We start from the raw sequence: 16,415 nt of genomic DNA, 5'->3' as shown, positions 1-16,415 counted from the left end.
GGTTTTAGATATGACAACCAAAGCATAAGTGACTAAAGTAGATAAACAGGACTTCATTAAACTTAAAAACTTTTGTGTTTCAAAGGATATTATCAAGACTAAAAAGACAATCTAAAAGATAGGAGAAAATATTTGCAAGTCATGTGTCTAATAAGGGACTTGTGTCAGAATATATAAAGGAATCTTACAATGCAACACTAAAAAGACAAATAAAAAATGGACAAAGGATTTGAATAGACATTTCTACTAAAAAGATATGCACACAGCCAAGAGATACATGAAAAGCTTCTCAACATCACTAAGGAATGCACATCAGAACCATAAGGAGACACCACATACACCCACCAGGATGGCTGTAATAAAAGAGACAGGCTAGAACAAATGTTAGTGAGGATGTGGAAAAATTGGACCCTTTCCACAGTGCTGGTAGGAACATAAAATGGTCTAGCAGCCATAGAAAATGATCTGGCAGTTCTTCAAAAAAATAAACAGAGTTATTATATGACTTAGCAATTTTTCTCCTTTGCATAAAAAGAAATGAAAATATGTGTACACACAAAACTTTCTGCATGAAAGTTCATAGGAGCATTATTCATAATAGCTGAAAGTGGAAACAACCCAAATGTCCATGGACAGATACACTAAATATAGCATTGGATGGATATAATGAATATAATGCATGGATAAACTAAATATAGCATTTCCAAATAAGGCCATGGATGACTGGCCCCATCACCTCTCTGACTTCATCTCTTGTGACTCCAGCTACACTGGACTCCTGGTTATTCCCTGAAAAAGCCCACCTCAGGGCCCCAGATACCATGTGTAGTGTACAGGAGCCCTGGAGGGACACAGAGGTCAAGGAGCTGAAAGCCTGCAGGGCCTGTGGGGAGGGGTGAGGAGGCCACTCCACAGGGTAGGACCATAGGTTTGACAAGGTATCCAGTACCAGCTGTTCTCCATGTCTAGAACGTTTTTCCCACTGACAGCTGCACGGATGGCTCTCACTCATCCTACAGGTATCTGCCCAAAATACCACCTCCTCCGAGAAGCCTTCCCTGACCACCCTGCGTCAGGTTACTACCTAACCATTTATACTCTTATTTTTTCTTCCTGGCTCTTATTACCACTTGATATTATATATTAAATATATGATATGATATTAGGATTGGATAGTACAATATAACAACTATTCAAGATCTGTATGCAGGAAGATTTGAGGGGAGAATCCATCAGCCCACAGCTAGTTAACCACTTCACCTCATTCTAATATATTAATGTTCTGGGTCCTACTTTATACATAGATACAACCCAAGATTCTTTATCCTACACTTTCTAGAGCATTGTTTTTAGATGCACAGGGGATCCAAACTTAACATATAAATTGGAAATGTTATTTAAGCATATATTTTACAAACAAGGAGAGTAACAACAAACAAGTAAAGGTCTGAAAAAGATCCAGATACACATTTAAAAAGAGAGAGATTATAGGATTCCTTCAGAAGAACAAAAGGGATATGACTTTGAGGCCGTAAAACTTTTAAGGAATTTTTTTCAGTTTAGTTTGTAACTTTTAGAATACATGACATGAAGATCGTATGGTTATGGGCAGGCTGGCCCCCCTAACCAGTACTCCAAAGCACAAGTCAAACATCTTTGATCTGTTCCATCATCTGCCTCTTACTCAAGCCTGCCACTGAGTAGTGTGTCTAGCCCAGAATGGGGAGGGGTGGACTTTGGGCAATGGCACACCAGTCTTGGTGTTTACTTGTCTTCTGCCTGTCTTTCCCCCTTGAATGGCGGTCCATTGCTGTAGTTTGCTAGGCCTCCCAGGAAGGCTTTTGATGTGGTTTGACTGTGTCTCCACCCAAATCTCATCTCAAATTGCAGTTCCCATAATTCCCATGTATCGTTTAGGGATCAGGTAGAGATAATTGAATCATAGGGGCAGTATCCCGCATCCTGTTCTTGTGATAGTGAGTGAGTTCTCACGAAATCTGATGGTTTTATAAGGACTTTCCTGCTTTGCTCGGCACTTCTCCTTGCTGTCGTTATGTGAGGAAGGACATGTTTGGTTTCCCTTCCACCGTGATTGTAAGTTTCCTGAGGCCTCCCCAGCGGTGCAGAACTGTGAGTTAATTAACCCTCTTTCCTTTATAAATTACCCAGTCTCAGATATGTCTTTATTAGCGGCATGAGAATGGACTAATAACAGTTTTCTTCTCCTCCTCTCCCCTGGTCCCTCTCTGTGCCTTTCACAGTGCAACTGTACCTAATGGATCTACAGGAGTGAGTGGGTGGGTCTGCACATCCAGAGAGTACAAAAGGATAAAAGGAAAGGTTAATATGCACGTTTAAGAATTAAAGACAAAACTCACATGATTATCTCAATAGACACAGAAAAGACCTTCAATAAAATTCGACACCCTTCATGTTAAAAACACTCAATAAACTAGGTATTAAAGGAATATACCTCAAAATATAATAATAAGAGCCATCTATGACAAATCCACAGCCAATCATACTGAGTGGGCAAAAGCTGGAAGCGTTCCTCTTGAAAACCAGCACAAGACACGGATGCCCTCTCTCACCACTTATATTCAACATAATGTTGGAAGTTCTGGTCAGGGCAGTCAGGCAAGAGAAATAAAGGGCATTCAAATAGGATGAGAGAAAGTCAAACTATCTTTGCTTGCAAATAACATAATTCTATATCCAGAAAACTCCATCATCTCAGCCCAAAAGCTCCTTCAGCTGATAACTTCAGCAAAGTTCCAGATACAAAATCAATGTACAAAAATCACTAGCTTTCCTATACACCAACAACAGTCAAGCTGAGAGCCAAATCAGAAAGGCAATCTCATTCACAATTGCCACGAAAAGAATAAAATACCTAGGAATACAGCTAACCAGGGAGGTGAAAGATCTCTACAATGAGAATTACAAAACACTGCTCAAAGAAATCAGAGACGACACAAACAAATGGAAAATATCCCATGCTCATGAACTGGAAGAACTAATATCATTAAAATGGCCATACTGCCCAAAGCAGTTTACAGATTCAATGCTATTCCTATCAAACTACCAAAGACATTCTTCACAAAACTAGAAAAAAACTTTTAAAATTCATATGGGACAAAAAAAGATCCTGGATTACCAAGGCAATCCTAAGCAAAAAGAACAAAGTTGGAGGCATCACACTACCCAACTTTATAATATAGGGCTACAGTAATTGCAACAGCTTGGTACTAGTACAAAAACAGACCCATATACCAACGGAACAGAATAGAAAGCCCAGAAATAAGGTCGCACACCTATGACTATCTGATCTTTGACAAAGCTGACAAAACAAGCAATGGGGAAAAGACTCTGTATTCAATAGATGGTGCTGGGATAACTGGCTAGTCAAATGCTGAAGATTGGACCCCTTCCTTACACTACATACAAAAGTCATCTCTAGATGGATTAAAGACTTAAATGTAAAACCCAAAACTATAAAAACCCTAGAAGACAACCTAGGCAATACCATCCTGGACATAGGAACAGGCTGACAAAGATACCAAAAGCAATCACAACAAAAGCAAATATTGACTAATGGGATCTAATTAAATTTAAGAGGTTCTGCACAGCAAAGGAAACTATCAACAGAGTAAACAGACAACCTATAGAGTGGGTGAAAATTTTTGCACACTATGCATCTGACAAAGGTCTAATGTCGAGCATCTTTAAGGAACTTAAACAAATGTACAAGAGAAAAATGAACAACCCCACTAAAAGTGGGCAAAGGACATACATGAACAGACACTTTTTTTTTTTTTTTGAGATGGAGTATCACTGTCACCAGACTGGAATACAGTGGCACCATCTCAGCTCACTGCAAGCTCCACCTCCCGGGTTCACGCCATTCTCCTGTCTCAGCCTCCCAAGTAGCTGGGACTACAGGTGCCTGCTGCCATGCTCGGCTAATTTTTTTTTATTTTATTTTTAGTAGAGACAAGGTTTCACCGTGTTAGCCAGGATGATCTCGATCTCCTGACCTCGTGATCCACCCGCCTCGGCCCCCCAAAGTGCTGGGATTACAGGCTTGAGCCACCACGCCCGGCCCTGAAACGACACTTTTTAAAAGAAGATATACATATGACCAAAAAGCTCAACATCACTGATCACTAGAGAAATGCAAATCTAAACCACAATGATATACCATCTCACATCAGTCAAAATGGTTACTAAAACGTCAAAAAATAACAGATGTTGGTGAAGTTGTGGAAAAAAAGGAACACTTATACACCGTTGGAGTAAATTAATTCAACCATTGTGGAAAGCAGTATGGTGATTCTTCAAAGAGCTAAAAGCAGAACTTCCATTCGACCCAGCAATCCCATTACTGGGTATATACCCAGAGGAATATAAATTATTCTATCAGAAAGACACACGCACACGAATGTTCATTGTAGCACTAATCACAATAGCAAAGACATGAAATCAACCTCAATGCCCATCAATAACAGATTGGATAAAGAAAATGTGGTACATATGCACCATGAAACACTGTACATCCATAAGAAAGAACGAGATCATGTCTTTTGTGAGAACATGGATGGAGCTGGAGGCCATTATCCTTAGCAAACCAACACAGGAACAGAAAACCAAATATCGCATGCTCTCATTTATAAATGGGAGCTAAATTATAAGAACTTATGGACACAAAGAAGGAAACAACAGACACGGGGTCTACATGAGGGTGGAGGGTGGGAGGAGGGAGAGAAGCAGAAAAGACAACTATTGGATACTGGCCTTAATACCTGGGTGATGAAATAATCTGTACAATAACCCCCCTTGACACGAGTTTACCTATGTAACAAACCTTAACATGTATCCCTGAATCTAAAATAAAAGTTAAAACAAATGCAGGTTTGAACATCCAAAACAAAATTTTCTTAGCCAGGAAACAGTTTTGAAAACTAGGTTTTACCTAAAGAGACAGCTTTTTGAAACTTTTTTATCTGAAGTCAAAATATAAGTATTTAGGCTCATTTGCATGACTAAGATGATCCCACTGGTTGGTTACCAGCTGTAAGGCCCTGAACTAGGGTTCTTCTCCTTTCTGTGCCTCAGTTTCTCAATGTGCTAAGTTAAAAAAAAAAAATCACAGCTGTCCTCAGCTATGATCCTGAGGACTGTTGGTGGGAGGGGGAAGGAAAAATGAGGCACAGTCCTTGGGGCTGTCAGTCCTCCATCTCAATTTCAACAAGAGAGTCCTGCTTTAATCAGTTCTACATGCAGGGCTCCAGCTAAAGATTTCATTTGAACCCAGGGTTCTACGGTTTAGATAGTTTGGATTGGCCACTTCCTGGTACCACTTCCCTTTAGTCACGCCCCTTTTACTACCCACACCAAAACCACAGTGAACTTCTGGCTCCTCCTGGTCATCCACAATGGGATGTAGACAGGTGAGGCAGGAGCAGCCATCATCTGGGTGACCAGCTTACCAAGGAGAATGGGACAATCACAGCAAATACTTTATAGCTTAAGAAACAGACATACCACCAAACTGAGTTTTTAATCTGTCTCGGATAAAATGGTTAACGTAACCAAGCTCAACAGCTTTATAAAACGTTCAAAAAATTACTCCAGTTTCATGACATTCCAAATAATAGTTGGTGTTCTCTCTCTCTCTCTCTCTCTCCCCCCTCTTTCTCTCTCTCTCTCTCTCTCTCTCTCTGTGTTTGTGTTTGTGTGTGTGTGTGTGTGTGTGTGTGTGTGTGTGTGTGTGTGTGTGTTTTAAATGGGGAATTGCTTGCATAATACAAAGCACGGAGGGCCAAACCAGATCGCATTCCCTGCCTCTTTGATTTCAGTAAGAAATCTGACAAAATCTCTTAAAAGTTCCCTTGAGGAAGGAAGGACAGCCAGAAGGTCTAGATAGAGCACAGTCAGGGAGATTTATAGTTGAACAATTAAATTCCAAATGAACTGATTAACAGATAGTTGTCAACCTGGAGGGAAGATTCTGCTCCTTATTTTTGTCCTGTCCAACATTTAAAAACTACTTGCCATTTTCTCAGTGGTCTGGATGAAGACCCTGGGAGCATGATTATCAAAGCAGAAACTGACACAAGCTGGGAGAGGGTTCATGTGCAGATAAAAGTATCAGGTTCTTAAAAAGTTCTGTATAGGCTTAAGAAAGGTGAAAGAAGGAGATGAGGAAAGAAGGGAAAGGCAGGGAGGGAGGGAGGAAGGAAGAATGGGTGAGGGTCCCTCAACTGTGTTCTGTGACAAAGCAAAGGAGAAGAGAGTGGTAGCCATGGTAGGAAAGGCCCTGGCGTGGGAAGTTAGAAGATCCATGTTCTAGTCTTCGGGCTGCCACTGCTTTCTGGTGGCACAGCCCTGGACAGCCATGGGTAGCTCCAGACCCCATTCTCCTTGTGGGAAAAACAAGGTCGGACACCTTACTGCTGTGTCTCCAGGGTCTTCTGGGATCCTGTGACTCTGAGGAGGGCTGGTCTCGAGGACAGTGCTGTGATGGAGCCTGGACCTCACTCAGGTAGGCTGTGGCATAGAGCAGCTGTTGGAGGATCCATTACTGGAAGGTCCTCTGAAGGCCAGCTGCAGATCAGGTAAAAGAGGAACTTTTCTAACACAGAGAGTTGCCTTGAAAGGGAGTGTCCTCTCTATAGGTGAAATTCTTCCAGCAGACCCAGAGATGCAGGGTTCAATTTGTTAGGAATCTTACAGATGCAGTTCCTGATAGATAGGATTTTTGGATCAAATTATTTCTGAGATTCCTTCCAACTTTGAGATTTGATGGCATTATATTATTGTGTAAGAAAAATTAATTAGCCATGAAACTGTTAAACATCTGTATCATCAATGTACTTGCTATGTACCAAGAATGTGCAAAAATCTGTAAATTTAACCATCAGCTCTTAATTTGCAGCACAAATTTTTCAATATGCCACTGTACTGATTTTCTATAAGTTCCTCAATCCACTTACCTGTTGATTATCCTTCTATGGACAATCTTTAAAATTATAATTCGCTCTGCACAGTCTTTCAGGAACTCTGACATCCGTTGTTTTAAAACTGGTTTCATTTCATGTTTTGCAATTGCCTTGAGGTGATCCCATGAAGCCTTGCATCTTCTCTCCATCTGACATAAATTATCCTGAAGTTGATCAAAGTCAACCTGAAAATCAGAGCGAGAACATTGCAAACACTGAAACCGCCAAACACCAACCTGAATTGGGAGACCAAACTGCCTCTGGGGAGAAACAAACATCAAAACCAAATTCACATCTTGAAATACAAACATATTTGCAGGCTAAAAATTATTCACATGTGTATTTGTCATTATCTTGACATCACATTATTTAGTGATAAAACTGTTCTCCAAATGAACTCAATACATGTGTCACCTTTTTTGGCCATATTTGGAAATAAATCTTTGGGAACTATAAATTAAAACATGATATCAAGGAACCCTAGTACAAGATGAACTAAGAAGATGTCTCATAAATTTTTTTCAAAGCACTCTTATTCTTCAGCAATAATATTTCTCTTAAAGTTGAGAAATGCACCCTAGTCTGACGAGGATGGCTCTGCTATGCTGGGGACCAACTAATGGGCAACCACCTTCTCTTCGTGATGATATCCTTTATAGTGTGAGTGACAAGTTGTTTTATTCACCTAACCACTCATTCATTCCACCAACACTCACGGAGAAACTACACCAGTCTCTATGCCAGGCACTGAACATAAACACAAATGCTGAATGAGACAACTTCCTGTTCTCAAGGAGGCTGACTGCACACACAGGTGATTCCCAAACTCTGAAGGACACATAGCCCCAGCCAGGCCCGTGTGTGTGCCTGTGTGTGGGTGTGAGGGTTGCCAGCAGATGCACCTCACACATGCAAGGGACAGATGTGACAGAGCGCTGGCTGTGAATTCAGGGACGTGCAGACAGGCTGGGTTGCCTGAAGGAGGCTGAGATGAAGTTTTCTAAGGTGATGATTTTATAGAATTTCCAGACTAAAAATTACATAAATCAGAGAGATTTTTAGTCATTAAAAAAATACATCAGAGGGCCACATTTAATAGAGGGATGGGAAAGAAATTGAGAAGGACAAGAGCGGAGGAAGAAATAGATAAATAGTGGGTGAGCTGACAGGAGGGGCCTGAGGTGGATGGAAAGTAGCTAAGATGGGAAAGGCTGTGTCCAGCAAGCAAAAGCCAGAGCAGCAGGAGGTGCGCGGGGGTGAGCAGGAGGTGCGCGGAGGGTGCGGGGGTGAGGGATGAATGGGAGGTGCGAGGAGGGTGTGGCGGGGGGTGTTGAGTGGGAGGTGCGAGGAGGGTGAGGGTAGGGGATGAGTGGGAGGTACGCGGAGGGTGTGGCGGGGGGCTGAGCGGGAGGTGCGTGGAGGTGAGCAGGTGCGCGGAGGTAGGGAGCCACTGACAGAGGCAATGCGCAGGGCCTGCTGAAGCCCACAGGGGACTTGCTGGAGTGACCTCAGACCTCCAGGCCCATCCTTAGAAGGACAGTGTAGGGGAAAGAGTCCGCAAAGATGGATTTTGTGAGAGGATCTGTGGCACCAACAGGATGAAGACACGCAGTGTGGTGTCTGGTGTGAGGCAGGGAGGCGTGCAAGACACCGTATGTACTTGACTTCCTGATGCTATTGCATCAAAAAGAGAAGGCGAGTTTAGGCAGAGCCCCTGGGATTCAAGTATGCAGGGTTTCATGGCACTTTGAGGAAAATGATTTGTCTGAAACCAAAGGAATCCTGAGTCCAGAAAGGAAAGGCTTCGATTTCTCATGATACAATGAGGCTTAGAAAAAAATTCTGATAGGCCAGTTCAGGGTCCCCTGCTCGGTGCACCTGGCAGACGCCAGCCTGTGGCTCTGGAGGTAGGTGGAGGAGGCCCTCGGCCACCAGGTCCCCACAAGCCAGGGCTGTGGCAGAAGGCAGACAGAGAGGAAGGGCCCCTTGAAGCAGGCCTCAGCAGCCAACCCACATCCTTCCCCACCTTTGCCCACCACTCTCTCTCTTCCTCTCATGCTGGATTCCAACACACCCCAGTACTGCCAGCTCTCATGCTTCAGCCAGGGGTGTTTCTAGAAGGTTCCTTCACACTGGCCTGGTTGCTGTACCCTATTTAATGGTGTCTTTCACCCCTGCCCCCTACCCTAGTGAGTTTCCTGTGCTCCTAAGACCTTCACATCTCCCAGTTCTGGTGTGTTTGGGATCCCTCCAGGAGTTGGTCAGCCTCAGTGACCCCCTGCACTAGAGGCAGCCAGGTGTCCACATACTGCGACTGTCTCTTTTCTAATGAAGCATAAGTTCATGAAGATATTAACTCTGCACTTGCTTTAAGAGCTTACAGCTGAGGGCCAAGGCCATATACTGTTTACAGCCCTATAAAAATGTTCTCTTTGGGTAAGATCATAGGGACTGCCGATCTCTGGTGAGCGGGGGCCAGAAGGGCCCTGCTTTCTGGCTCCACACCTCACTGCAATGTCCTATGGACATCTCAGGAAGAGCCAAATTGCATCTTTTTGACATGGTTGCCCACCTAAGACAAGCTGTGCTGTTTCAGTGTTCTGGAGAATCCACCCTGGTGAGTAACAGTGCTCAACAGTGGACACAGGGTTTAGGAATGGGATGGCAGGCTTGCCTTGCATACCTCAGTAGGAAAGAATCTGACCGAGAACCAGAGATAGGAAAAAAAATCTTAAAATTCATTAGAAATGCCACAAAACAAATCATATTCACAAACTCTAGAGCAGAGAATGCAGGCAGCACTTGGGCATTTTACTTAATAGGGCACGTGTTCCCCGAGGATGACCGATAAAGACCCTGTGGCTGTGGCGAGACCAGGCCCACTCCTCGGCATCCGCAGACCTACCTTGGCTGACCTGGTGATGGCCCCAATCTCCGAGTACAGATCGGAGCTGTCTGGGAAGTTTTCCACCACCATGGTGCACACGTGGTGGAGAAGCGACTGCTTGTGCACTGTGTCTTTGACTTCTGGAACCTTCTCGAGGTAGCTTAACTCAAACGCTTTGGCCTGTTGCGCAAACATCAATATAAAAGACAAGTTTCACGCACGCTCTTAGAGAACAGCACAGATGGTTAGAATCAATTCCCAGCTGCAGTCGCCCCAACATTCAGTTTCTCTGTGACTGAAGCTCCTGGGGCCACATGTTCCATGAACTAGGGCTGATCACACGTGGGCCAGCCACACTGAGAATGAGGGAGCCTCTAGCCCTTTCCCACCACAGCCATGAGCCATGTCCCAGGGCTCACCCCTAAATCAGGGTGCTGTGGGACTAGCCTCTTACATCTGTTTATCTACTTCCTCCTCCCTTTGCCTGCTGTCACCTACTTCCTGGCCAAAGCTGGGTCAATTTTAAAAAGTTGCTTTTCTTAATAGCTAATGCATGTTGGGCTTAATACCTAGGTGATGGGTTGATAGGTACAGCAAACTACCAGGGCACATGTTCACCAGTGTAACAAACCTGTACATCCTGCAAATGTATCCCGGAACTTAAAAATATTTTTTTAAAGTTGTTTTTCTTTAAGCATCAAAATGCATGTAAGCGTGAATATTTGAGTGATAAGCTCAGGGGAAAAAATGGGGCAGAAGAAAGTTTTCCAATGTCAAATTTGAGAGTAGTTACACTTCATAAAGAATCATGTGTGTGTTTTCTGTTTTCTTATTGATAGCAAGACACTGGTTGTAATCTTGAGACGGAATCTTGCTCTGTCACCCAGGCTGGAGTGCAGTGGCAAGATCTCAGTTCACTGCAACCTCCACTTTCCAGGTTCAAGCGATTCTCCTGCCTCAGCATCCTGAGTAGCCTGGACTACAGGCACGTGCAGCCATGCCTGGCTAATCTTTTGTATTTTTAGTAGAGATGGAGTTTCACCATGTCAGTCAGGATGGTTTCGATCTCCTGACCTCGTGATCTCAGCCTCACAAAGTGCTGAGATTACAGGCGTGAGCCACTGCACCCAGCCCAGGCCCTGATATCTTAAGAACAAAATTCCTTCTAGATTTTCAGCAAGAAGACACAAAAGTCATTTGTTCTACTGTGTTTTGGGGGACCTGAGGTACAACTTTCATCAGCAATTGCTGGGCAGGGATTTTGTGGCAAGGGGGGGGCTGCAGGATGAGGGATGGGGACGACTTACATTAGTTCCATTTAGAAAGTTTCCAATGGCTAAGAGAGTAGACAGGATAAAGCCCAAGGTTTTATTGTTCTCCAACTGGTCTATTCCTTCCTTCAGGTCCAGGAGTGGTTCTGCTACTTCCTTTCAGTTAAAAAAAAATTAGACGATAAAAAAATGTACAATTTGGCTTTACTTTGTTTTTTTTGACTTTCTGTATAAGGGAACACGTGGTGCTCTCCCCAGCACGAGGCAATCCCCCACAATGGGCATTGTTCCTAGGTATGGAAACGTGTGGCAGGGAGAGCCTCTACTCCCCAGACCCTGCAGTGGAGACCAAAAGGATCTTGTGCTGGGGTGACAAGGGTTCTGGACTCCCCGTTCCTGCCTCAGGGAATGCCCTCCTCTTACTCTCCTTCCTGGCTGTGGCGGACTTCTGGGAAACTCTTCCTTCCCATCTTCCTTCAGCTTCTAGACCAGAGTCTTCTTCTTTGCTTTTTCTCGTTCCAGGCAGATTGGCAATGAAAGTTGTGGCCTCGATGTCCCTGAACTGCCCCAGGCCTCCTCCTCCCTTCAAGGCACTCTATGGCTAGCCACCTCTCAGCCTGGGCTGCTCACCAGAAGGCTACTGCCCTCACTACCCCACTGCCTTCATGATCCCCCTCCCTCAGACCTCCAGCCCACCCTGTAACCTCATGGCCTCCATCTCCCCCACCCTCTCTGCTGCTGTTCTGTGGCCCCCACTCCTTTGTCTTGACTAAGGCTCTCCCCCAGACTATATCCCAAAGCCAGGAGATCCAGCTTCAGTTTCTCCAGCCCAGGTCCTGCCAGACTGACCGAGTGATCTGTTTTCTCCATGATGTTACCTCCCTTAGCTAAAGAAAGTCACCTGAGCATGCTGGCTGGTCTTGTGACCCAGTCATAGCAGTCACCTCAGCAGTCCTAGGTGTCTTTCTCTCTGCTTGACTTCCTGATGAATTCAAATACTGTAGTTCCCTCCTGAAGTCCCCCAAACCCACCACCACCTATCTGGCCCTCAGTATAGGACCTTGCTCCTTCCTTTGCCAGAAGATGGAGACCACATAGCCTCTCCACTTGGCTTTATGTTTTTAGAGATGGGGGTCTCACTCTGTTGCCCAGGCTGGAGTACAGTAAGGTGATTATAGCCTACTACAGCCTTGAACTCCTGGCCCCAAGTGATCCTCCTGCTACAGCCTCCTGAGTAGCTGGGACTACAAGTGCATGCCACCACACCTGGCTAAGTTTTTAAAATTTTTGTAGAGACAGGGTCTCACTATGATGCTCAGGTTGGTCTTGAACTCCTGACTTCAAGTCATCCTCTTGCCTCAGCCTCCCAAAGTGCTGGGATTACAGGTGTGAGCCACTGCACCTGGCCCACTTGGCCTATAGAATCTGTCTCTTCTGGGGACTTCCTCTCAACTAAGATCCCACACAGTTCACTTTCCATCTCTCCCTTTTCTTCTCCACTGGCTCCTTCTGTTCAGCCTGCATCAAACTCCCACTGCCCTATTCCAGAGAGGATGCCCATGTCCTCTGCTTTCTACTCAGGAGGAGCCTCCTCAAGCTTTCTCCATTAAGGCCCCTTTCCTTCTATTCTCCTCCCAAACTCTTGCAATAGGCATCATCTTCAACTTTCTACCAGGGATCCTCTCTCAAAGGGACCCAAAGACCTGCTAATTGCCATAGTCACTGGCAGTTTAGGCGATTATTATCAGGCGGAAGGATTATAGGAAATTTTCTGTATTGTGCTTTTCTGTATTTTCCACATTTTCTACAATGAGAATATAGGACCTGAAAAAAAAATTAACTGTTTTGCTTTGTAATCAATCACCTGGTGCCCACAATCTAGTGTCTGAGGCTGGCACCAGGCAGACACTTTAGAATCAGCCTCCATTGGCCAGCTGCTGATCACTTGGTATACACACGATCTGCTCATTGTCAACTCACCCTCCACACCCTATGCCAAGAATGACATTTCACTGCCTTAATATTGATCAATGAAAAACTGCCTTTCTCAACCCTGTGGATGTGGGATCAGCTGCCTCTCTTACTGAGAGCTTACCTTTTCTGTAGTTTCATAATCCATTTTGAATGCCCAGAGGTGAAGTCGTGCAGAGAGCTCGCTGATGGAGGAGAGGGTGAGGAGGAACTGCTCTGCACTGCCCAAGGGGATTTCAGGGTTGGCCAGCTGAGCTTCCTGGATTTTCTGCTTCTCCTCGTCGGTGGGAATCATCGTTAGAATTTTCTGGAAATATGAGATGATATATTTTCTCTTAGTGATGGACCCTCCCCTGCCCCTTCAATGTTATAAAATTCATATTATAATTTTCCAACCAGGTAATAGAGGTATCTACAGGTGTTATATTATCATAAACCGAATATACTTGAAGCAACTTGACCCAAAATTTCAGGGTTTTGCACACAAAGGACATTCTAGGCAAGAAAGGGAGATGGGAGGTGAGAAAAAGATGAAAAACAAGATACAAGATTAGAGAACAGCTCCCCATTCCCTAGGAAGTAGAGTAAGACATGTCAAAAATATGCTTTGTAGCACTTCTGGATTAACTTAAAAGCTTACAAAAATGAATCATTTTCAAGTAACTCAGATTGACTTTTGTTCATGTGACATATAACTATTTTAACTTACATAGAAATGATAGTACCTTAAGTAATACTAAAGTCTGATTACAGAAAAAATTATGATGGTATCTAGAAATACAAGCTAATAAAAGAAGTATATCTTTTTACTTCTATTTGTTTCTGGTAAAAATCAGTTGTGGAAGGCAGAGAAGGCAAAAAGGCACCAGAATACATACAATTCTCATACACTCAAATTCCTTTGTGATTACATTTTTTAAAGTAAAAATTCTCATGTCTACTCTTACTATTCCTATTGAACATCACATGGAAACCTTAGCCAGGTACATAAAAGAAATAAAAGGCATACAGACTGGAAAGGAAAAAACTGCTCATACACACAGATGTCATAATTGTCTGTATAAAAACTATAAGGAATCTACAAAAAATTTCTAAAACAAAAAAAGTGAGTTTAACAATGTATGATGCCTACAAAAAACACAAAACACAAAACACAAAAATCCATCTTATTAGTTCATTATCTGCACATTTATAATAAACTAAGTTTTAAAAAAATGCTATTTGCAATGAAACACATAGGTATAACTCTAACAAATCCTGTTAAGTATCTTTATGCTAGAAACTAGAAAATGCTGATGAAAGCAATCAAAGAAGATAGAAACAATAAATACATGGAGAGACATACTATATTCATGGACTGAAAGACACAACACAGACAAGATGTTCTATAAATTGATCTATAGATTTAATTCAATTCCAATCAAAACACCAGGATGATTTTTTTGTAGATATATGATGCAGGACAGGCGAGCCCCAAAATTGGGGCTTAGCCTGGGATGGTTTTTGGCTTTAACCAGGAAATAATTCAAGGGCAAACTGGTAGTGATAGACTGAAATTTTTTTTTGAACAGTACTGCTCCTTCTGGAGCAGGGCTAACTCCTAGGCAGTGTGCCCAGGGTTAGCAAAGTATGGGCTCTTGGCAACAGTATTTATACTCATGTAAATCTATTTTCAATTATATGCAAATTAAAGGTCAGGTCAACACAAATTGAGGGGTGGGTTGTTTAGAACTTTCTAGGAAAGGGACAGTAAGTTTTGGGTCTTGCCCTGGAAAGGGGTGGTAACTTGTGGGTTGTTGCCATGGCATTTACAAATTGTCGTGGCTCTAGTGGGAGTAGCTTATACTTATGAGCAATGAGGGCAGCTAAGGATTGCTTTTGTCTCTGTCTGTGGTTTGCATCAGTTTTTTTGCTTTATCCCATCTGAACCAGATCTTGTTTTGGTCATCAGGGTTGGGACCAGAAAACAAGTCCTGCTGGTCTCCTACCTTACACAGACAAGCTGATTCTAAAAGTTACATGGTAAAGCAGAAGAACTAGAACAACTAAATTTGAAAAAGAGTAATCTTGGAGAAATCATATAACCTGACTTTAATAAATAAAAAGCTATGGTAATTAAGACAGTGTGTCATTGGTAAAAGGATAGACACCTAGATCGATGGGACAGAGCAGACAGTTCAGAACAGGACACACAAATGTGGCCCATTGATTTTGAAAAAGGTGCAAGGCAATTCAATAGAGACAGGATATTATTTTCATCAAATGGTGTTAGAACAACTAGACTCCATATGCAGAAAAATGCAACCTCAAGTTAAACCTTACAGTATACATAAACAAACTCAAAATGGATGACAGATCTGAAAATAAAATGGAATACTACGAAACTTTCAGAAGACAACATAGGAGAAAACTTTTATAACCTATGTTAGGCAAAAATTTCTTAGACATGATCCCAAAAAAGAATAAGTTAATAAACTAAACTTCATCCAAATTAAAAACTTTTGCTTTGTGATAGACACTGTTAAGAGAATAGAGGACAAGCTATAGTTCCTCAAAATATTAAATATAGAATTATCATACAACCCAGCAATTCCATTCTTGGGTATTTATCCTAGAAAAATGGAAACTTACTTTCACACAAACGCTTGTACATGAATATTTGTAGTAGCTTTATTCATAATTGCCAAAAACTGGACCAAGCTAAATATTCTTGAGTGGTGAATATACAAATTGTAGTAGATTCCCTGCAATGCAATAGCACTCGGCAACAAAAGGAACAAACTATAGATATGTACAATGATTTGAATGAATCTCAAAGGCATCATGATGAGTGAAAGAAGCCAGTCTCAAAAGGTTACATGCTATTTGCAGGACATTTTTGAAAGGACAAAACCATAGCGATGGGGAATACATAAGTGGTCACCAGGTGCCAGAGGTGGGTTGAGGGCACAACCACAAAACGGCAACACAAGAGTTTTGTTGGAAGATGGGACTGTTTTAAATCCTGATTGCAGTGGTCATTGCATGAATTTATATGCTTTAAAACTCACAGAACCATATACCAAAAAGTCGACTGCACTCCATATGAGTTCAAAAACTAAGAAAATAAATAACAAAATGAGAAACAGGACTCTTGACACCACAGTCCCTACATATGCAGATGTTTACACAAGTGTGCATCAGGATGTATCTGGCTGGGATAGATGTAGTCCTGGGCTTGATGAGGGTGTTAACCGGCAGGCCTGCCTTAGTTTATCAGAAACCAACGATGCAAAACTGCATTGC

General features: G+C 42.8%; 1 protein-coding gene across 9 annotated transcripts in view; it reads right to left on the bottom strand.

The window, feature by feature from the left end:
- FHOD3 (formin homology 2 domain containing 3) overlaps nt 1-16,415 on the bottom strand; it is a 498,596-nt gene that overhangs the window by 23,406 nt on the left and 458,775 nt on the right. For all 9 annotated transcript variants that reach the window (XM_030925939.1, XM_030925940.1, XM_030925941.1 and 6 more), the window contains 4 exons: nt 13,255-13,437; nt 11,196-11,315; nt 9,907-10,068; nt 6,996-7,186 (listed from right to left, as the gene is read on the bottom strand). In XM_030925939.1, coding sequence (XP_030781799.1) covers nt 6,996-7,186; nt 9,907-10,068; nt 11,196-11,315; nt 13,255-13,437 — 656 coding nt within the window. The remainder of the gene's footprint in view (nt 1-6,995; nt 7,187-9,906; nt 10,069-11,195; nt 11,316-13,254; nt 13,438-16,415) is intronic.

This window comes from Rhinopithecus roxellana, chromosome 21 (assembly GCF_007565055.1).
Source record: "Rhinopithecus roxellana isolate Shanxi Qingling chromosome 21, ASM756505v1, whole genome shotgun sequence".
Taxonomy (NCBI): domain Eukaryota; kingdom Metazoa; phylum Chordata; class Mammalia; order Primates; family Cercopithecidae; genus Rhinopithecus; species Rhinopithecus roxellana.
Note: the sequence above shows the minus strand (reverse complement) of the source record. Positions and strands in the feature narration are given on the sequence as shown.